We start from the raw sequence: 24,112 nt of genomic DNA on the forward strand, positions 1-24,112 counted from the left end.
GCGCGAGCTAATTAGCGGTATAGGATAGGACGTGAGAAACGAGCTCGAATTCAATATAAAGGCCTGATGCGCATACGATACGTCTACTTAGGCGGGCGACACAGAGGCGCGAACAAGATAATAGAGCATAGACACTGCAGCAGCAGCAGCAGCAGCAGAACCACTCAGGGACATTTACGGGGTGTAAGCTCGCAGACAACGGGCCGTCGTTACTTGATAGCGCTACTTAGCTCCAAAGCGCCTAGACTCGCGTGTCAGCTATGATCTCCCTGCGGCTCTTGCATAATAAGCCGCTGCACACACACACACACACACACACACACACAGTCGCGCTGTGCTCTATCGATTATTTCGACGGCGCATTTGCCTAATTGTGAGACGACCCGCTCAATGATTCAAGCTCTCGCGCTCTGCGGAGATTCGAGCTGCTGCATGGGCCGTTACCGGGGAAATTGCTCGGCGCTCTGTGCGTGCCGCAAATTGGCGTTTCTGTAATATGGATGAATACGCGCGAGATACACACACGGAATTTCAGATTATCTTGCTTGGAGCTGGCAGTGTGTATAGCAGCTCTCGCGATTCGTAATCAGTTCGCCGCGTGCTCTGCTTTGTGATGCTGACTCTGCCTCGTTTGTCGCTGTCAGCTCGTCGCGTGATTTTTAAAAATGTTCGGAGAATAAGAACCAAGTTTTGACAGGCGTGTACGTATCCCTCGATCGAGCCATGGTGCATCACGGCCTGAATAATTACGGCGCATTAGACGGGTGTCAAACAGCTAATACTCCGAATTAAAAAAAAAGAGGGAGAAGCTGCAGTGGCAGCGACCGGTGCGCGCATTCAAACCTTATCCGAGCCGTCACGCCAGCAACAGGACACCGGGAATTTATAGTCTCTCATCCTTTTGCATGTACACACACACACACACACGCACACAGACACACACGTGTCGCGCGCATCGGACAACTCGACGGCGCGGAAACGTCTTTGGAAAAAATACTCTCGTGCCAGTGTCAGCTCTTTCTCTCCCTCTCTCTCTCTCTCTCGCTCTCGACTCGACGCGCGCGCTTCCCATATGAATTTTGCACTACACGTACGCGCAAGAAAGCGGCAGCTGACTTTTTCAACGCGGCGGCGGAATTCTTTCGCGGAATACTAGCTCATCCAGGGAAGAGAGCGGCACCTCCTGCGTTGACATTGACTGAGTGTGGCGGGGAACACGGTGTCGCCGCTGCCTCTCCCAAGTACACGGCGCTATTACTGAAACGCGAGCGAGCTTTAATTAAGCTGTGCGAGAAAAAAAGCTAAATCGCCGAGGCCATACATTTCGATTAGACGGCCATTTGTTCGAAACGAGAGCTGCGGGAATTAGCGGCCGATCTTCCGAGTATTTCTAAAGCACTGAGTATATTTTATACGCAAGAAGCTGACGCATTAACACGCTCTTCACTCTCGGCTCCCTTAATCCCCGCGCGAGCGCGTAGCTAAGTAAATGACCGATCGAGAGAGAGAGAGAGAGAGAGCCTCGGATAAACAAGCCCATACGGAAGAAGAAGAAGAAGAAAATCACTTATACTGAATAAAAGACCGCAAAACATTTTCCCGAGAGCTCGCGAACGCGGAGCCGATCGGGATTTTTCTACGGCGCGCGCACCTCGAATGGGCAAGAGCTGCATGACTGACGCTGTATAGTGCCGGCGAGCTTTTTTTCTCCGGCCACGACGACACTCGCCGCGCTTTGATGAGATTTCGCGCGCGACGACGCGATTACGCAGAGGCTTATTTGTCTACAGTCGGCTTTTCAGGATGTAAGCTGAATCGGCCACTTTTTCTCCGTACGTATACCTGCATAGGGGCTAGTTTGATACAGACATTAATTTTGCATACGCGGCATTGAAAAACTGCTGCGGAATATCGAGATTCGTGCGATGTAAAATGGTATTGCACAGCGAAGAAAGAGATGCACACACGTGAGTCCATAGTGCACTGGCCGCGCATAGCATAACACAGCAGTGTACGTCCCTTTTTGCTCTGTCGCCCTTGTCTTCCTCGAGCTGCTGCTGCTGTTGCTGGCTTTGATTTAATAGCCGAGAGTAGCGCGCGCTACGGGGCAGCAACAGCAGCAGCAGTAGCAGCAACAACAGCTGCGGGAAAATGAGAGCAATTTTAGAGTCGAGAGAGGTCCGAGAGACCGAGAGTGTAAGTACGTACGGATGGAGAGAGAGAGAGAGAGAGTTCTTTTTAAAGAGGACGGAGCCAAGTATTTATTACGGGCTCTTGTATACTATAGAGAGAAAAGGTGCGGAAATTCGGAATATTCATATCGAAGGAAGAACAAAGACCAGTGGCTGTGGACGTGTAATATTATAGTCAACGAGGTCGATTACCCCTGAGTAGCTGACAGCTGCTGCTGCTGCCCTTCGTGCAATCAAACGATGGAAAATACCTCTCTGTACTGCATCCCTGCATTTTTACAGCGTAATATATTTCTCGGATTGCCGCAGTACAGAGTGTATGCAATCATTGCTCTCGAAATTGAAGCCGCGTGTGCGGGCACGTATAACGAGACGTACTTTTGTCTCACGACATAATTAGACTGCTCTGCTCCTCCCAGAAGGACTAATTACGCGGCCCGGATCAAATGAAGACTTATCCGGCTAATTGATAATAAGAAAGTAGCCGCAGCCGCGGATTGTGAGCTTAAGTACCCTTCCCAACTCCTTTCCTTTTTCTCGGACACGACCATGTTATGCACAGTCGAAAATAAGCCCGCCAGGCTAATTATAACGAACCCGCAATTACGCTATATATGCAGTACACCTCGCGCGAGTTTCTCTCGGTGTATAATATTTTAAGTTCGAAAAAAGGGCCAACGCGCGCGGACGCGATGCAAATTCGAGCGGCGGCTTAAAGAGCGCGGAGGCCGTAAAAAGAGAGCCGAGCGAAAGGTAAGAAAATTATACACGTGCGTGACGTCAGCCGTGGGAAACGCGCACGCGGGCTCTGGTGCGAGGGCGAAATGTTACTTATGATGGCTCTTGATAAACATTGCTCTCGACGAAATATATGTATGGGTATAGATTTTTATTCCGATTCGCTCGAGCACATTTTCGTCTCGCTCAAAGGTCTCGTTATGTCCTCCCTCTATTCGACTTTATTATTATCAGAAAAATATCACTTCAAAGCGAGATATCCGTCGGGATAACGAATTCCATCGAGAGATCGCCGCCGCGGCGAAAAAGAAGGAAAATTACCAAACAGGACGAATTCGCGAAGCTTTCAAAGGATCTGCTCCGGGGGGGGGGGCAGGGCTATACACGGGATCCAGAAGTGTCTGCAGAGCCGCCTAACGAATTTAGCCCGGGTACGGCACGTCGAAGGTGGAAAAGTTGCCGACCGTCGCTACTCACGCGCATTTTTCGAGCCTCAAGGGCCGAGAGATGGGAGAAAAGTGAGTTTCCCGAGCGCGTCGGATCCTTTCTTATCTTCGCCGCGTTTCCACTTCCCTAACTCGAGCTGACTATCTCTCTACGACTTCTTCTTCGCCGTCTAGGTCGCTGCCGCTGCAGCTGGACTTTATTGGGTTAGGAGGAACGCTTTGAAGCCTTAATTCTCCTCGTTTGTGCGCGCGCGCGCGTAGCGTTGCATTCTCAGACTCGGCTCTCTGAGCTACAACGAACCAGCTTATTACCGGCGAATTTTTCCGCAATTTCGAGCCGCTTGTTTGCATAGAATTAGCATATTATATTTTTTACCGGGATTTACATATTCGAAGTGATTTATTACTGACAGTAAATAGACCTCTATTTGTTCCCGGCCTTTTCTGGAAAGTTTCTCATCCTGTTAATTCAACGAGTCAACAATCATATGTCGAGGTCGTCTAATTAGATTACTTCTACGATTTCGCCACATCTGCGAAATTATAATAGACACTCACCTCTATCAGCCCAACATTGACTCAACTGTCAAATATTTGAATTCGCCTCGGCTCATTGAGCGCAGCTCGAATAAAAGACAGCGAAGCAATAATACCCCGTAATATAAGATGACCCGCTATATTACAGAGAGTAAGGAAAAGAGAGCCCGACGCAGTAATAGTTTAAACGTCCGCCGCGTCGAAAAGGACAACGAGAGGAGAAATGAGTCCAGGTGCGCAAAGAGAACCGCGGAGCGCCGGCAGAAAACTCACTTTCCGTGGATCGAAAGCTCTCCCCCTCTTTTTGTCCTCCGCGTATACACTCGCTGCCGCCGCTGCTGCCCTTCACATCATGTTTCTCTATCTCTCTTCATACATCTTTCTTATCGAATCTCTCCCTCTCCCCACGCGAGCGAGTCTCGCTCTTCTTATATCTTTCTTATGTACCACACGGCCTGTGTTCTGCTTCTCTTATTCCGCAGCCCGGCCCGTCTATCTCCCGCTCTTTGTCACTCTCCCTCCTTTATTTCCACCTTTGCGATCTACTCTCGCGGAGAGAGTTTCTTATCGCGTCGCTCGCGACTTTTTCCGCGCAGCCCTGTATACGCACGTACGACGAGAGAATAGAATAACGCATTTGCAATGCAAATCGTCGCGAGCTTTTTCTCTGTACATCGGTAATTAAGAACTACTGCTACTGCTCGACTTGAAAAAGATAAGCGGCTCGGGTGGAAGCGCACGGCGAAGTATCAGTTGAACTGCGCTTCCTGACGCGCTTAAAGTGCGCTATGAGCGGAAAACGGCTTTACCGTATAAACCGCGCTCGTAATTTCCGCGTAAAAGCGTCGACCGGCTGTATTACACGAAGAAGCTGCTTTTCATCGACAGCAACAAATCTTCCCTTCCGTCCCTGTCCATCTCAGCCAGTGTACACACGCGGACGCTTCTCCCGTTTTATATCCATCCACCTTCTCGCTCTCGGGACGCTCGTTTTGTCTCCGTCTGTCGCTCGGAGTCGATGCAGTGTCGCGGCTATTCATTCTCTGCCTTTTTTTGCTCCGCGCAGTCAAGTAAACCCACGCAGGAATCTCCGAGTCACGAACGCGGAGGTATGAGCGTCGAATGTACCGGGTCATACCTGCACGTACTATCACTGCGCCTATGGCTCATTTTTTTTTATTCGAGCTCGAGTCGCGAGGGACCGGCTCCTCCTGATTGGGCCATTGTGGCGACGAGGAGCTGCGCGGCACAGGAGGTTTAATTTCGGTATTCTTCGACTCCTCGGGAGTGTAATGTGCAAGCTCTTGGTCCGGTTCGAGAAAAGAATCGAGACGGCGTCTGAATATTCATCCAATCGTGTAAAAATCCACTTCATTTCTCGAACTATATCATAAGGATCAGCGAGGTGCGTGTGCGCGGAGAGGAATCCAAGACAATCAAGCTAATCTCAAAATAGACCCCATTAAAAATACACGGAGAGGGAGGGGGGGGGCGGCGCATACAATTACGCGAGTAGGCAGCGGCGCAGTGGCTCGCAATCTCGCAGCTGCGGCGATTTCCGGTGGCGCAGTCGCATCAATCAACAGGCGGAGAAGAAGGAGGAGGAATCAAAGCCCCCCGAAGCGACGTAATTCGAGCTCTCCTTCTTCCTATCGCGAAGTAGCTCCCGGAGGAGAGGAGCAGCCGCGAGAGGAGGAAGAAAGGAGCCGGACAACGGCCTCATTAGGCATTGTCCCGAGCGACGACGACTCGTCCTCCTCGTCATCTCTCCTCGCTGCTGCTGCAGTGTGTACGTCGCAAGAGGGATTCTCTGATATTCATCTGAGATTTTTACTCGCTCAGCGCGGCTTTTTTGCGCGCGTTTCCAGGAGACGCGAGCTTGGAGATAAAATCGAAGCGACGATTCTCTTATCCGTCATGCGTCTGCAGAGAACAATACGCGAGCGACGCGCGTACGATTGAGGGGGAGAACCACTGGTGCGCGAAGGAGAAGCTATGCGCGGGCGCGAGTCGATCCTGCGTGCAGCAGTGCGGGCTTCTCTCTTCCATACCTGTACCTCTCTTATACTCGACGCGGATTCTCGCTTATAAACTCTCCGCGCGCGAGTAGCTGCGCCGCGGCTCATTCTCTCGAGCTCTCCCCTTGTACTGCACTTGGGAGAGAGAGAGAGAGAGAGAGAGAGAGAGAGAGAGAGAGAGAGAGAGAAGGCTATATGGAGGTATACCTGAATACAGCTGCGCGTGTATAGAAGCTTGCGGGGCTGATGAGAGTTTTTATGGTTTTTTAAATCATTCGAGGCTGTCGGGATTTTAGTGCAGCGCGGACGGTGCTCGCTCGCGCGGGGGAAGAGAAGGTAAATATTTAATGAGCCTCGCTGATGACGAAACCGTGTGTAAAGCTATCAATTCAGCTATGCTAATCTCGGCGCGCGCTGTATGATAACACGCTGTAGTGGTCTTTGTTCAAATTTGATGATAATTTTCCGCGTTGTCTAATTTCTTTTGTATTTATTTCTTCGAACACAGTAATAATATATAATCAGGACAAGTGGAATATTCAACAAGCGAGTGACCTTGACGGATTAAAAGTGAAAACGTGTCGCCGATGCCGCAGGATAACTTACATAAACACACTCGGAATAACCCAGCGAAAATGAATTTTATTATTCCCCTGATTACAAAGCGCGATCACTCGCCGACCTTTGATCCGGAAACTCTAGCTTCGCGTGTGCGTCTAGCCATAGCCGCGTGCGTTCCTCTTTCTCTCTCTCTCTTATTCCCTCGTCGTTATTTTTCAACGACTACAAACACAGCCCGCGGGGATTTCCCTTCGTGTTTCGCTAAAGAAGATCGATGGCCGAACACGCGACCGACTCCTCTGCACATGGATCAAACGCTACGTACACACATGTACGTGTATACGGCAGCAGCTACAATAAGGCTTGGAAACTTCCGCTCGGTAGATTACGCGCCGATTATTCGTGGTCGTGGCTTTTTCGAGGAATGCAGCTATACGCAATGTAATTATAATAGTGCCACGTGGGAACGCGCATGCGCGCCTTTTTTTTGGGACGGTTTTAGATTACGGGTCTGCGCCGCGGTAATTTCGCGAATCGATGTGTGTATGCGCATCTCTGATTGCGTGTGATATATATAGAGGAGGGAAATTTAATTGCGGCTAGAGAGAGGAGGATGGGGATAGGGAGAAGAGAAGGAATCGAAAAGTGGATGAGAAAGCGAGTTAATAAACGTAATCAGCGGCGTAAAACCGAGCCTGAATTATGAAAGCTCTCCGAAGCACAACGGCGCGTTGGTAGAGGGCACTTGGTAAATCGGCGATCCCCCATGAAAGAAGCGAAACTTTCTTTGCCGCCGCGGGAAAATTGTCGCTCCTTTCTTTATACCTCCCGCCACTACCCAAGACGCTTCTCTCCGCTCTTGTATAACCTCAAGGTTGAGCCGAATATCTTATATACGTACCGGATGGATTTTCGCACCGAGAAAGATAGAGCCCTGCGGGGGGTCGAAAAAACTTGGAGTGGATTTCCCTGTCGGAACTTTTCGGCGCGAATTTATCGAGCTTGACGACGTCGTTTTTCGCAATAATTTCACAGATCTTATATCGCCAACACATCTTTCGAGGGTAAATCTCGTTCGCGAGGTGATGGCACTGCACACAGGCTATAGCAATCGCTGCTTAAAATCTCGCGCGAGAGCTGCAATAACGCATCCACGTATAAACTCTGTATTCGATCCATACAGGAGTCTTCGGTGCGCGACCGCCGTATAGAGTTACGGAGACTGTGTGGACCGCATTCCTGACATAAGTGCACACTTGAAATTCGATAGCTTCTTTATAACGGATACGCCGCTTATACATGCGTATGCATATGCGAGGACACTGTATACCGTGTATACCTGCATTGTCACAGGGGGGGTTGCGGCCGGGAAAATCGTTATCGCGGACACGTGTTACTTATCGCGATCGCGACGGCAATTTCAGGATATTCCTTTGTTCTTTTTTATTTGCTACACACACCGCAGCGGCTTATCGGACGGTAGCCAGGGAAAATATCGGAAACTGGTTTACGCCGCGCGTATACTCTTCTTCGGGGAAAAAATTGGATATCGGCAATCGTAATTTCAGCGGCACGCGAAATTATTGTGATCTCCGCTGGTGTATATTTGTTTTAGTCCTCGCGGAGGGGGTTATACTCGGAGGGATTAATGCTCGCGAGAGAGAGAGAGAGAGAGAGAGAGAGAGAGAGAGAGAGAGAGAGAGAGCTTTATCGGGATCTGCCGCGCACATTGTGATTTCTTAAAGTGTGGCCGTTTACGAGACGGGTGCAGTGTGGTGTATACACTCGAGAGCGACGGGTTTTTGCATTTCTAGGAGTTCCGTTAGGATTTATGGCCGCGCGAGTGAGCCGCGCACGCGGTTGGGATTCAGAGGAAGGGAATGCATGTGTACCGGCGAGAGAGAGAGAGAAAGAGGCGATAAATAATTTTCGGTCCGAGAGCGCGCGCGGCGAGTGTGAGGAAATTCTTGACGTGATTGTAGGCTTCTAGAAGCAATGAAACCTGAAAGCGAGATCGCGGTGGATTTTGATTAATGTGTTTTCGTAGGCTCGCGATTAATAAATCTCGGCATTCGGCCAGTTTCGAGCTTCTTGTTTGAACGCTGTACATTCGATAAGTCTAATTGAACTGCGATTAGGGTACATAAGTATAAAATATATTACCTGTCGTACGATTGGTGTAAATACACGTTGTACGAAATTATTCGCGTAAAAGATTATTTTTGCTATAATAATGTTTGAAAGAAATGCGTGGAAAAGTACAGATCGTTAATTTTTACTGGGTACATTTTTGCAATGGTATTTCTCAGTTATTCGATGGTAACAATAACGGAATACTTTTGTTTTCGTATACTGAGAAAGAGTCGGATGAGGAAAAAAATGTCCTTATTATTGTGACGCAATCAATGTGTCGCGTGAAGTCTATAAAAAAACCGCGATGAAAATGCTCAACCTTATGTTCATGAATCGTAAGCTGCAATCGATTTCCGGCTTTAGGTATAGCATTTTGAACTAATAATAACTCTTGGATTCGGAAAAAAAAGTTGCACTTCAAGTTCCCGTAATGACCCATCATCATAATGCAAATAAATGACACCATCAATCGGAGTGGAGATTAACAGCTTGAGAGCTGTCATTCGATCGGGAAGTAGTTTCTTCTCGGAATATGCATTATAAGCACAAATATGCGCTCATTAAAGCGCCGCTAGAAACACGGCTGCTTGTATGTACTCTCGTGCAGTAACACAAGCAACAACAGGTGATGAGCTCAGAAAGTCGGATCGTCACACTGACCGCATCAATGGAAATAAAAAAAACTATTATGTCGGAGTTTTTCCCTACTCTGCGTGGGAAAGTTTTTAAAAGTCTCGGTACGTGATTAAGTGCTTCAATTATGATTAATAGCCAATTCATATTTGCACAGTTAATACGAGCTAATATATGGTTCCTAATTATACATCAAATACGAGGTGGTAGTCTCTGCTGCACGACACGTTTTTTCATGCCTGGCAAGCGTTACTTCCACGTTACTGAATCTCTGAAAAACATTGAACGAGAGCGAGCATCGAATAGATTTACGGTTACACAAGGTGTGGGAGGGGGGACGGCGGAAAGAATTCATTAACGCGCCGTCTAGTGTACACTAACTGTACAATAAAAATAGAGAGCGAGCAATTTTTTAAAGCAGTCGACGCTCGACCTTCGCATCTCTCAGATATCCGCATCAGCTAATCGTTGCTGCAATGGCGAAGTTCGTATTGAGCTGTTGTCTGGCGGTTGTGCTGCTCGTCGGAGCTGCCAGCTGTTTCGAAGAGTGAGTTTCTATTGCAACGTGAATAGCTGATCTATCGCGATTGCACACGAGATCCTTTACATAAGACTGCTATTTTACTGCTCGATTCAGACATTCACGGAATCAATTTTTATTTCAGCTCCAAAGTGAAGAGGAGAGAAATAAGCAGCGCCAAAAAGTCCTACGACTACTTCGTCTTCGCCCAGATGTGGCCTCAGACCACCTGCTGGAACGAGAACAGGCAGTGGACCGACTCCCAGGACACCTGCACCAGGTGTAGAATCCCCGTCAACGGCTGGACCATCCACGGATTCTGGCCGTCCCGTCGTCACGGAGGCCACCCTTCGAACTGCCAAGGCAATGCCTTCCAAGCCAACGCCCTGAGTTCCGAGCTGAGGGCACAGCTGGCCCGGAAATGGCCAACTTACAAGAACAAAGTGAGGCTCGAGAGCTTCTGGGGCTACGAGTACAAGAAGCACGGCAGCTGCGCGCTGGACAACAACAGCATGGACAGCGTTACCAAGTACTTCACCAAGACTCTGGAACTTCTGAACAAGTACGACGTGGGAAAGGCTTTGGAGAAGAGCAACATTCGCCCTGGTGGACAGTACAATGTTCGCGAGATGGCTCAGGCTCTGGAACGAGCTTTCGGAAAGAACACGTACCTACAGTGCAAGACCAACTCGGTAAGAATTACATTAAAAGCTGGATTTTAATCTTTTGATATGGTTTCTTTTACTACAATCACACGTGACTACTTTCAGCAAACCCACGAACAGTACATCGTCCAGGCTCAAATGTGCTTTGACAAGTCCTTCCATCTGATCGACTGTTCCACGAATAAGTCGCGCATCAGCAACTGCAGCAACAAGAAGGACGTGATCTACCCCGAGAACCTTAAGTCTTGCTAGTCTAATAAGTCATTAGCTTAAGCATTAGGTAATGAAATCTATTTATTATGTAAATATTTTAATGAATTTTCTACGAAAATATACACGAATCATATTTTTCTACTAAAGCCTGTATTTCAATCCTCGCACACATCAGCATCATTCCAACGACCACGAGTCGCATTTTCCCTCTTTTCGCGGAGAGAGCAGCAGTCGACATCCTAAAATGGGAGAGAGAGAGAGAGAGAGAGAGAGAGAGAGAGAGAGAGAGAGAGAGCGGGACAATGAACCTCCGCGCTCGAGAGAAAGACACTTTATCTAGTCGCTCTGGTGAATTTCATGGTTGCAGCAGTGATATCGGTATGCGTCGGGGGTCGGCTTATATAATCGAGGGAAGGAGGGAAACTCTCGGGCTTTACGAGCTTCGTCGCGCGACGGATGCGCCGAAATAAAGGAAATTCTCTTTCGTCGTCCCGGAGAGAGGGATTCCTTGAATTTTAAGATTAGCGGCCGGAGGTTGTTTGGCTCGGCGTTTTCCTCAAATATTCTCTCCTGCAGTTCCTTTGTCGACGGAAGAGAGAGAGAGGGCTGGGAGTAGTCTTGAAAAATTGCACGAGGTTTTGCGTTAAACATACATCATTATAATAGTGGAAAGTTTATACGCGTCGTAATCTTATGGCAGTCGTGACGGAAACGTCATCAGCGTATGCGTACGAATTCGTGCACTTTCGGGCTAACGAACCGGAAGACGAGCTGAAAATTCAACAAACTACGAGTTGAATAAGCGACGAGAAAGTAAGGAGAACACTCGCTCGGTGTGTGGGTGTATAAAAATTCCACGCGGCGCCAAAACCGTAAATAAAGCGCAGGGCGCGAGATTCGGTGACAGACCAATATCACGCCCTGTGGCTTTGCTTATTAAAGCTCGCTCTTTGCCTCGAGTCAAGAGAGGGAGCAAAAAGCATCTGTGTGTATATCCACGCACACCTTCCGGCGTTTCTCTGTATATCCGGTGTCCCTAATGGCTCCCCGAGAGAGGGGGAAGGCGGATGATCGCGACGATTCTTCGAGCGGAATGAATCTCTTTTGCTGGGTAATTAGGCAGACTACTTTCCGGAGTCGTTAAAGCTCTGCGCGCGCCGGCGGAGGAGCTTTTTTCCGAGGACGCAACTCGTTTTCGGATTTACCGACGCTCATGATAATTGCGAGCGTAATCGAAAGTTCAATTAAAAGTGCCGAGACGCACCGGAGCCGAAACTTTTCCGAAGTTTCTTCTTCGTTCTATCATTGTTATTACGCGCAGAGCTGCGGGACGATGGGAATGAGTATACAGCAACGACAAAAGCTTCGTTGTAGGAATTAAGAAAAATTCGTAATCGATAGCGACGCGCATAGCGTTAACTCAATCAACACATGCTTAGTACACTGTACTCTTCCGAGAAGGTAACCTGCGCCATAAACAACGCCGCGCGCGCTTGTAATCCAGGCCATTAGGAAGACGAAGCGCGGCCCGCACGATCGTTATAACGACAGACGTTAATCAGAATCCGCGAGCTGCAACCGGAGAGTCTCTCTCTCTATCTCCTAACTGCATCAACACTCGCGCTAATTAAGCGTCGTCGTTTTATAATTACCACCTGAAGCGCGCCTGCGACGGGGGGCCTCTCTCTCATCCGCGGAGAAAACAATTAAATGGAGAAGCAGCGCGGTGGCAGCTGATAGAACGCAAAGCATCTCGCGTATGCCCTAACGAAATCGAATTTCGTCGACTCGAGAGTTGACGTACCTAATAAAATCGGCGAGCTGATTAATGGCGTCCATTAGCGCGGCGTCGGCGTTTCGTTCGAAGTAGGAGGACACATCGCGTATGCTCGCGTCGCATTAATTAAATCATCCCCCTCTGGTGTATTTTTATTCCGTACGCTGTATCTCAAAGGGAATAATAGAGGAGCGATAAAAATAAAAACGAAATACGCCGTGGCTAAGCGGCTTATAATCGCAAAGGAATGAAACTCCCATCCCGGAGACGGGCTGGAAAAGTAGAAAGGAACCGCCGCCACCGCGAGGAAATAACGCTTTTATTTACGTCTGCGGCACAGTGCACCGACGCCGAAGGAAGTTTCCTCGGCCGTTAATTAAATAATATTTCTCTCGGCTGCTACTACTACGAAGAAACTAGAGAGAGAAAGGGAGGAGAAGAAAGTGAAAAGGGACAGGGATGAAAGGGAGGACTGTTCGCTCCTCGCGTGCTGGGGTGAAAAAAACATGAGTCCGCTTATTGCAGTATCGAGATCGTAACTCCGCGCTCATAAACGCCTCCCTCCTGGTCTGCTCGACTTTTCGACCCATGCATCAACTCTCGCACGTCTCTCAACTCTCTCTCTCTCTCTCTCTCTCTCTCTCTCTCTCTCTCTCTCTCTCTCTCTCTCTCTCTCACTCTCTGCCCCGAGTCTTTGTTCGGCCGACTCTCGTTCCTTTTTTTCATCCACTTACTCCAATTCCCCCGAATTGCCCGCAGACGAAAGAGAGGACGAAATGAAGATCGCGGGAAAAAAAGTTGACCACGCGCAGCATCAGCGCCTATTAGCTGTGTTATCTGCGCGTGCGGGGGTGTGAAAATACGAGTTATGGCTTTGAAACTACGTTAAATTGCTTAGATTATTATCGGATTTGGTGCGGGGAGAGAGAAGTCAAGTGCCGCTTGATTTATTTCGGCAATATAACGGCCGAGTTTTATTTCCAGAAGCGCCGCCAGGAGTAATGCACTTTGTGTGTTCGGCAGACCGCGTAAACCCCCGTAATGGCTGCGCATTAATTGAAACCATCGCGCACCGAAATTATATAGATATAAAGAGAGAAATACGCTCGTGCCTGATACACCCCCATTGTATACGAATGTACCGAATAAAATATAAGCGATAGCGGGCTTTTTCCCGCAAAACAATGACCTAATTTAAATTTAAGAAGAAAAGCCCGCTATCTCTCTCTCTCTCTCTCTCTCTCTCTCTCTCTCTCATTCGCGTTTACGCAAAACCCTTGTATATTCCCGAGCGCAGAGATAAATCCAGCCGCGGCTCTGACCTCACTTGCGCGCTACCACCTCGCAGTGTCGTCCACCTCTATAGCCGATCGGCGCGTCAGATACGATTCTGCGGGAGGAAGCTGGGCCCGCAGGCAATATAGGAGAAAGAGAGAAAACGCGCTGCGCGCACATACCTCTGATTTTAAGTATGTAAATGCATGCGAACACATTGCGAGAAGGCATGCGCTGAGCGGAAGAGGCCGCCGCCCTTCTGTTGCGGCGATTACAAGCGTAGTTATAAGGCGAGCGGACTAAATTTGCTCGGACAAATCGATGAATTTGTTGCGGGACAATGCCTTTTGCACGAGGGTATTGTGATGATTTTTTTTGCGAATGTTAGGTTACAGGTGTGCCGTAGTCCACCGTGTACAGGCACTCCACCCGTCTAAATATCACCCCACTCGTCTAAATGTCACCCCACTCGTCTAAATGTCACCCCACCCGTTAAAAATGACACCCCACCCAACATACTATGGGTATAAATACGGCTGTTCATGAGACAACTGTAATCATTTGGTTCTTGTAGGAGCATCTCGAATGAATACCTCCAAAATGAGTTCCAAAAGTAACGTTCCATCGACTTCGACTAGTCCAATTTCAAGTTTGGCAACAAATTTCCAAAATAATATGAATGTAAAAACACCTTCACCTACGCAAAATCGTCGAAAAATAAAAGTTAAAAGACGCCTGAACCAAATATGCCAGCAAATGTCAGAAATCAAACTGTCCCCACCTCCGAAGCAACAGCAGCAACAACAAAACATAGACCAGGACGAACTAGACTTGTTTTGCCAAGCTACTACTGTTAAAAAAGGCTCAAAACGCGCAATTGAGCAACCAGAAACTCTAGCTCCTCGAAACGTACGCCGAAAATTAAACCTGTAGCTTAAGAACTATCAGATTTTTTATGACAAATTATAAACAATAACGCTATTAGATAATAATGCAAGATGTATATGCATTACGATAAATTACTGAAAAAATAATCCGATAAAGAAAGTGTAAAATGTCTTGTCTAACAAAAACAAATATATCCATTATTGTGGCTCGTACATTTAGGTTGACATCGGTGACAAGGGCAAAATCCCTTTATGAATTTTAGTTTGAATCTAGTTCACAGTCTTAGACACACTATTTACAAAAGTTAAGTTTGGTGCATAACTAAGCTTCTATTTTTTATTTAAAATGATTAAAATTTCCACGATAATATAATAAAATACACTTATCTTGTTATCATATTATTTTATCATTATTTAAAATTTGCACTTTTTGATGCTAGCATTTTAAACATACGCTGATTTCGCGGTAAATCGTATAGCTAATCAGAGAAAGGGAGATCACGATTAGACATATTGAAACCAAACATGGGCTAATTTGGAGCGTTATCATACATTTCATTGGAATTATTGAACAACTTCAGGGTATCTGATTCTTCGACATAGTCCACGCGTCAATAGAGGTGTATCATTGCCATATCGTTTTTAGAGTAGGACTATTTGATCGGCAACTTCAAATATTTTAAAAGTATGTACATTTCTAGTAAACAAATTGTAAGCTATACACTAAATTTGTAGCTTCAGTTCGAGTTTAGAAACTCTAATTTTTCTATGTATACGTACAATAACGACAGTAACCTAACCTCAATTCTAATCACTCACAGTAACAGCAGTCCTACGATCAACAATATGGACGACGACCCGAACCCGAAGAAAAGAAAACGCCCTGTGAAAAGGGATACGAATCCACGACGTGCAGCGTCGATGACTGTTGAAGCTATACGAAACATCTTTGCCGATCGTGAGTACCTAATGATGGGCGAAAGAATCGAGAGCTTAATGTCCCGAAACCCTCATCAACTTCAGAACGTCGACAGCCTCGTCGCGAACAATCCGTTCGACGATAGTCTACAACAGAGCGTCACGATGCCTACTAATCCTCCGGAGCTACCGCCTCGTTACATTCAGAGTGATCTAAGACCTAGACGTGGCTTCACTCAAGATCAGATTGGCAACATGAACCACATAAGAATGCATAACCCGCAGCAGGCCAATCATGCATTGCCTGCGTTGACTCATATGGCACAGTCGTATCAATCGGAATACCCATTGGTGGGGCGTGCCAGGTGGGTGCAGAACATGCGCTCAATCTGCAACTCAAGAATGCAGCGAAATCTGAATAACAGTCAGATGATGAATCCTCGAATGGGTAGAGGATCGATGAATGGCAGTGGTTTGGCCAATCGACCTTCCAAAAACAGAGTTGGAGGTCTCGCGATGAACGGCTCAACGATGGTCAGTACGACGACTGAATCAATTAAGAATCCTCACGCTAGCCCGAGAAATGAAATGATAGGGAATCGCGTTAGTCCTGTGAATCCGACGACAACGAATGTTCCGATCCTCACACGTTTGTTGAGCCGCAATCACATGAACAGAGCTATGAACGAGCCACCGATTGTATATCCTCAGCAATATTACGACCTGATGAACAACACTCAAGGTCCCATGCAGCAACCGCTGAGCATGCCCACGAGATGCCCGCAGGTTCATTGTTACGAAGCTTCTGATGCATCAATGGGCTCTAACGAGCAAGCAAACAACACAGACATGTCAAGACCGTTCAACGATGCTCCAGACATCAACACGATGAATGGGAACTCGAATAATTCGATGGGAGCTTGTTGTTCACAATACGACAAGCAAGACAGCATTGAGGTAGCAGATCACATAATATCAAATGCCATAAAGAACTTCAAGTCCAGAAATCCAACTGAACAAGGGATGAACATGGGTATGTCGACGTTTCAACCAGATCCACAGAAAACGATACCAAGTATCACAAACAGTTTCGAGTCTGATAATCCAACTGTACAAGGGATGAACATGGGTATGTCGACGTTTCAACCAGATCCACAGAAAACGATACCAAGTAACACAAACAGTTTCGAGTCTGATAATCCAACTGTACAAGGGATGAACATGGGTATGTCGACGTTTCAACCAGATCCACAGAAAACGATACCAAGTAACACAAACAGTTTCGAGTCTGATAATCCAACTGTACAAGGGATGAACATGGGTATGTTGACGTTTCAACCAGATCCACAGGAAGCAATATCAAGTAGCATAAATAGCTTCGAGTCTGATAATCCAACCGGACAAGGGATGAACATGGGAATGTCGACGTTTCAAGATCCTCAGGGAACGATGAATCCTCAAGCAACGTATATGCCAGGAGGATCAGAGGAGAATATTTTTTCTCCCAACCAGCCTGAGGACTTTGACTCTCAGAATGAAGAAGTGCTTTGTAAATTTTGCAAAGGACTAATTGTGGACATTAATGATCAGGGTATTTTCTGCGAGTCTGGCTGCAACTTCTGGTATCACAGGCACTGCATTGGTATGACCCCAATTGCTTACGAGTTATTGATGAATGAATCATGTGCCGAGTGGGTCTGTGATAATTGCTATACTACAAAGGATATACCCCCGGTGAAGTACACGCTATAGAGTTTACGCATACATGAGATATTTTTAATCGATTTTACCAAGTTTTTAAGAGACGCTACAAGATTTTAAAATGTAAATATATTTTGTAACTTTAATTATTAATAAACAAACACTCGCATATTTTATATCCTCCGATCGATTAATTTTGCAAACGCAATTCCAAATCTCGTTTCTATACGAAAGCCTTTTATTATATCTCGCAACTTTACATATCGGAGCCTCCGAAAAATTATTCTTACCGCAACCCAAAAAGAACGATCTCACGCACGGCTGGAATACTAAAAATTCTTCGCTTCTCAATAAATCAATTACTCATCCCAAAGGCTTCATCCTCTCTCGGAAAAGTTATTTTTCCAAAGCCAGGCGAAATTGTCGGAGAAGGTGTGGATAAAGCTTTTAATATGCACGCAGTAGAGAGAGGGGGGAGGGGAGGGTCGATGAGGGTAGAAATTAAATGGAGCAGACTCACGATTAGCTCGTCGATCCGCACGTCTCTCTCTTAGGGAGTCCATATTCCCCTGGTGGTTATACGGCTACTCCCACGGCTAATCCAGCATTATGAATATTTCCTCGTTCCTCGAGACCCGCGTATTATACGCTCTGCGGTGCGGCCGGCTATGGTCTGTGACCCGTGCGAACGAATTATCTTTGTGTGTTATATTCCGACGGTATATTTGCAATTTCGATGCAACAATCCCGACCGGTATAAGGGCATATAAAGAATATCGCCGCTTTGCTGTATCAAAGGTTTTATTATGGGGCCGCTTTAAAAATTGAAGCGATAAACATCGTAAAACGGGAGAATCCGAAAAATCACTTTCTGCCAGAAGCACTTCAAGTTTACGCTCTGATATCGTCGTAGAGTAGTTCGGCGGGAAACATCATTATTCGGTACGTTAATCTCAAATCCTCGGATTTGAGAGGCAGCTTCGTCGCATCAAGCCCGCGTGACGAATGTTATGGCTGTTATAAAAGCCCGAGACCTCGCACGTGCATATGCGTGTAAGACTGACGAGATCGCGCGACGTTCGAATTTCCAAACTTTTGATATATTCCTACAAAATAATAGCAGCGACTCGCGAAACAAAACCCATAGCGCTGCGCGCTGAGCAATATCAGAGATATCGGCCGCGCTTTAATGGCTTGATTTACGGATTTCGACGAGATTCCGCATAGAAAGGGCTGCAGCACAACGCCGCGCGCGCTCGTTTATACGCGGCGGCGCTCGTTTGTCAAGGCTTAAACGCGCGTTTTCCGGCCGCCGGCCGATAGTCTCTCTCTCTCTCTCTCTCTCGCTCTCTCGTCCCTTGCGTTGATTAACGAGGCGGCGACTCGCTCTCTGTCTCTCTCATTGTTGCGCTCGTGCTTTACTGCATATTGCGCGCGTTGCTGCTGCGTGTGCTCGCGCGTATACGTACGGGGCCGGATTCGACGCTCATTACTCGGGCGAGGACGACCCCCCGTATGCCTACGTGTCGGAAAAATGCCAACGGGGAGGAGGACTTGCGGCGGTTTGCCAAATTAACGCGAGCGGGCTTTGAACGAGATTCGACGGCAGCGCCCGGCTGCTGGGTTTGCTCGTTCTTTCCCTATCGCTTATTATAATATTATACGCAAAGGGGAAATGATTTTCCAAGCACAAAAGATAGCCGCCGTGAGAATCGTCGTTCTAGTTGCGACGAGCAGCTGCGTACTGCAGTCAATAACTTCATCAACTTTCTTGCCTCGTAAATTCGTCATGAATATAACGTGACGGATGCGCGCGAGCGACGAGGAAAATATATTCAAGTAATGTTGCGGGGAGAGGAAGCGCGATTGCCGCGAGAGGATGATTACCAGGACTACTTTATGAAGCATTCGTGTATGGGTACGCGACGCCGCGACCGAAGCAACCTCGACAATCGCGCGCCCGAGTCGAGAAGAATAGCCGAAGGCGCGCTCGCGCTTGCGTGGAGTTGAACAACAAAAAAAAGACGGCGAATACGCATATAAAAGTAACGAAGCCCATTGTGCTCCGTTCCGCATGTAATACTCGTAAATTGCGCTCTCGAGTTATTTTCAAATTCCTTATTAATATATATTCGAGCGATTTTAAATCCAAAAAGCTCCGCAACATCGCACGTGCGTACACGCATCGCCAGACAACACGGCTGTGCATATATACTCGCCCCCTCTCGATTGTAGCGTGTGTGTTATAGAGGCGCAGGTTTCATTAAAAGCGGCAGAGCGGCGGTGGCGGCAACGAGCTACAGCATATAATTCGCGGTGAAACACACGTTCGCCGCGGGGATGACAAGAAGCGCGCTGACGAATGGCTGCAAATGCAGCGGAGCCTCCGGACGACGGTATAGCGTGTACCGTTAAGCAACGACCTTATACGCGTACTGTGCACATATGCGCGCATCTTTTACACTTATTCTGCTGCATCAGAGCTGTCCCTCTGTTTCGCGGCTGACTTTTATACTTACGGCTCGTCCGAGCGCATACACACGTCTCTCGTCGCCGCTGTCTTTATTATGTATTTTGCAAGGGCACTTTTCATCGCCGGCTCGCAAATCAAGCGATTTTGGCGGTCCTGGAATGCGTGTGGGCAGAGCCGCTCGTATTTCCAAAGTTTTTATGGACAGAGAGGGAGAGAGAAAGAGGTTTTCGAATTTTTTAATTGCGTGCGCAGGAGTTTCGGTGATTTAAGCATTGTTATATTTTACTGGCCGTTGAATTTATAGAGTCGACGGAATTTCGAATTTCGCTTTGTGCATACGTGTGAATAGAATTATATCAGCGCGTGCATAATTCGAGATACTAATTACGCTGCTGATTTGCATAGAGGAACGCACCGGACGTGCGCGCGAGAGATGATTAATATATCTCGCAAGGAAGTCTCGCCGTGTACGTATGGTACATCGAAATTAGCTTCCCTCTCGCGAAACGAATTCGCTATGTACCTATGCGGAGCCGATATAATCGCGAAAGAAAATAAGCCGTACGAGAGAGCGCGCACTTAGCACGCAGTGACCTCGTTTTTTAAGGAGACGATTCATTATTTCCCGATCGGGGTAAACCGTACTTATAACGACTTCTCGATAATTCCCTCGATGAGAGAAAGGCTTTCTCGGAATGCGCGGAGCTATTTGCTCGCCGCGCGAGAGCGATGATTGATTGATGCAGCAAAAAGGCGCAAACGATTTCTGGAATCGCTTATTACGCGCACGCGGGGAAATAATGCGCGTACGAGCGCTAATGAGGGGGTGATAACTCGTAAAATCAAGCCTAATAATGCGGCTATTTTTGCTAATTGTCTTCTTGCAGCTGCGTGTGCTGTGCATACTCGGAAGCGGAGACTCGTTGGATTTCGTATACCGTAACCGAATCGAATAATAGGCGGAACACAATAAAGGACGCGCCGACGAGGTACAGCGAAGGATACAAAGTGACTTCAATCCTGCGACTGATGACACGAGGCGAGTATACAATAAAACCGGGCGGAGGGCCTCATTAATCTGCCGTGATAAGGTAAGATGTGCATTAGCGCGAGCTCATTAAATGCAAAAACGAGCATCGGGATCAGGCTCTTATCTATCGGGCAAAAATTAATCCGCTCTGAATTATTCATGAGAGAAAAAAGATCGCTCGACGAGGGACCCGACTATAGCTGCGTGTATGCTTCTCTCGATTATTTTTCATATACGCATACGCAGTACTCAGTGTCGCAGAAATATGCCGACTTTGTGGGCACATACATACGCGCGCGAAAGGACGTTACCGTTATCGCCGAGATATCATACAGTTAAGTGTATCGCACGCATGTATCATGTATCTCGCTTTCAAAAAAGCAAAGAGAGAGGGAGAAACTTATCGAGAACCTTCCCAGAGCCGCGACTTTCCGCAAAATCCATTAACTCGTGCTCGGAAGCCGGCGTCGCAAAAAGCGAGGGACAGCCGCTCGCATACTATCCTCCCCCCAAAATAATTCGCCGGCGTCGAATTCCGCCGACAGGTTCTCTCTCGCGGGGAAGAATCCTCCGATTACTTCGGAATCTAAACAACAGCGCGACGGCCGACTCTTTTTCCTTCTAATTAATTTTATTTGCCGCTTGTTAGCGCTAGCGCGCGAGGTAACGACGCTCGTTTTTTTCCCTCGCTCCTTCGGGTGAAAAAGATAAGCCGGCGGCGATTTTCCGGCGCGTGCGAATTCGAAAAATGTTTACACCAAAGCGATACTCCGTTTCGAGAGCGAAGCGCGGATAGTTTGCATTATTCAATGTGTTCATGCGGATTAATTAAGCTACTCGCGATCGCGCAAAAAATATTGCAACTGTATACGCCTCTCGACTCGTCGGTATAGAGAGGCTTTAATTAGTCGCGGAGAGGACTGCCGAAAACGCAAAAAGACTACGCGAAGGACTCGTGCGCGCGCGGCAAAAACACAGAGGAACCAAGAACCGGTCTCTCCCTTTCTCCCCTTTCTTTCTCTCCCATCTTGCATATTTCCGTGTAATTAATTATATATACCCATACGCGCGTTTCTCCCGTCGTCGCGTCATCTTTCGGATCCCTCGCTCGATTCGGCCGTAAAACGCCGAGTCTTTTTTGCCGGCAGTGCAGTATATAGGAAACGCGTCGATATACGTGATCGGTTTCCCAACGAGAGCTCACGGCGATTAGCCAGAAAGCGATCGCGGGCGCGAGAAAAGAAACGCGAGCGGAGACTTCGCGTCCCCGTAACTGTATACATAGGCGGACGGATTGAGTGCTTCTTAATTGCCATAGCCGCGCATCAGCGGAATCTATGAGGCTTCGGCGATTGACACCGTCTCGTTAGGTAGGCCGATCGCGTATCCGTGCTGTATACGCACGCAACAAGTGTATCGTTATACCGCAGGCAGAAGTAGTAGTATATATGGCAGGGGTAAAAAGGTGGACGTGCGAGCGGAAAAGTGCCGGGGTAAACGAGAAGGGCTTATAGACACTGCAGGCTGCGTAGCGAAAGTGAGGTTTACGCGAGTCATTAAGCGAGTCTACTCTGCGGCGACGTTCTTAATTACCGGCGAGCTTTTTCCCGCGCGCGACGGTGCAGTATAGTAGCTTCTTATCAGTGTGCAGCGAAGCAGCTGTCGGGGAGGGAGAAAAACGTGCTTTTCTCGAATGACGGATTCATCTGTTATCGCGGACGTATACGCGGAAACTTGTCGTCGCCGAGCTGCGTCTCGCTCCAATTGCGGAGTGAGCTGCTGCGATGCGGTATGGCGGGGGTTACGGTTATTGCGGCCGCGAGAAGTTACGATGGACGTTAAAATTAAGCTCTCGCGAGCCAGGTGAATTCTTCGAGGTGATTGAGCAAGGCTCTTGCGCTTCTCCAATTAATCGATGCTCGCGGATGGCCACACGGCCTTATACGGAGATGCGACAATGCACAACCGGCAGCGATGAGGCGAGCTTTCGGTTCTCACGAGATTCCTCGAATAATTCGATGTTTACAGCCCCCAGGATGTGATTAGCGAATTTTCAATTATACGCTCGGAATTCCTGTGCCAACTTTATATCTGAAATTTAATGCACCGCATTCCGCTCGACTGAATCGATATTACGCAGCCTTGTGCGTATATTGAATACAGTTTTCGGTACAGGTCAGAAGTTGCATATCCGCACCTGCCGTAAAATAATCCGCTCGCGCATTCGCATCTCATTAGCGGATCCGCGCGTAAAATAATCGAAACACTCGCGGCGGCCGCTGAAAGGATCTGCGCTCGCGCGAGCGCGGCGTCCTTGCGAGCATTAAACACGAGGAGTTTAGTGCCGGCGGCGCGACTTTATCGGCGCGTTTAATGACGCGTCCAGTTTCATTGGAGCCACTTCGCGAGAGAGAGAGAGAGAGAGGGGGGGGGGACACGTGGAAGATAATCGCCGGGAAAAAGTGACTGATACGCGGCTGACGCTGAGAAACTCTGCCGATGCTATCCTTTTTTTAGGAAGGGAGGAGCGAGGGATAAGATCTGCGGAATTAACGACGGCGAAAATTGCTACTTGGACTGAAATTTAGATAATACGCTCCGGCTGTACGAAAAATTTACGCTGAGCGAGTAATTTACAAACATTCCTGCGCTCGAGCTGGAAATTCACTTTCGCCTTCGATGTGCTATTTCTGGAGTTAGGAACAGGTTAGCCGCTGTTGTGTTTACAAATAATTACAATATACGCAAGCGCGCGTGTCTGTGTAGGCAGAATCGAAAGTGTGGCGATGATAAACCGAAATAGGAAGGCACTTTGTCGAGGTGTATCCGATAAATTCGAAAAACGAAAACCTGATGCTTTCCTCTTCAACTGCGCGAACTCGCATCAGCGCACCGCATCAGCCCTGTATAATAATCCCCAGGAGCAATCGGAAATGCACATAACGTGTACCTCGACCACGCATCCCCGTGGCCTACACGTACGAGCTGTGTATAGAGAGTACATACGCGTCAGCTCATGGCAGAACAGTCGAGTGAAAGAAACAAATTCCGAATGATCCGCCGCATCGGAAGCGAGGAAAAGTTACGCGCGCAATCCGAATTCCATTAACGGCTTATCGGTCGAGAGCGAGAGAGACGGCTAGCACTTATTACCCGCGCGGGACTTTTGCTTCCTATGCGAAGTACCTCGTAAATTTCGCGAAGCTTTCATCTGTTTTTTCTCCTTTACAGTACGATTATTGTACTATATGCCTTAGGGCTCTTTTTTTCATAGTAAGCCTCGATATTTATTAGGTGGTAATGGCTCGATGAAGATTAGAACGATTCGAGTTTCATATTATATGCGGGTTTTACGCTTTATTGAGGCATAAATCCGAGCGACGTGCGGATTTATG

At 47.7% G+C, this 24,112-nt stretch overlaps 2 protein-coding genes across 2 annotated transcripts; both read left to right on the plus strand.

Moving 5' to 3' along the window:
• Nucleotides 1-9,546: 9,546 nt before the first annotated feature.
• On the plus strand, nt 9,547-10,776 carry LOC107980901 (ribonuclease Oy-like). Its single transcript, XM_016984015.3, has 3 exons — nt 9,547-9,805; nt 9,924-10,470; nt 10,549-10,776. The coding sequence occupies exons 1-3, from the start codon at nt 9,735-9,737 to the stop codon at nt 10,693-10,695; spliced, it is 765 nt and encodes a 254-aa protein (XP_016839504.1). The 5' UTR covers nt 9,547-9,734; the 3' UTR covers nt 10,696-10,776.
• A 4,407-nt stretch (nt 10,777-15,183) lies between these two features.
• On the plus strand, nt 15,184-17,390 carry LOC100313527 (uncharacterized). The gene is given in 2 exon segments (NM_001167791.1): nt 15,184-15,280; nt 15,417-17,390. A coding segment is annotated over 1 exon segment (1,824 nt). The 5' UTR covers nt 15,184-15,280; nt 15,417-15,441; the 3' UTR covers nt 17,266-17,390.
• The last annotated feature ends 6,722 nt before the right edge of the window (nt 17,391-24,112 follow it).

Source organism: Nasonia vitripennis, chromosome 3 (assembly GCF_009193385.2).
Source record: "Nasonia vitripennis strain AsymCx chromosome 3, Nvit_psr_1.1, whole genome shotgun sequence".
NCBI lineage: Eukaryota > Metazoa > Arthropoda > Insecta > Hymenoptera > Pteromalidae > Nasonia > Nasonia vitripennis.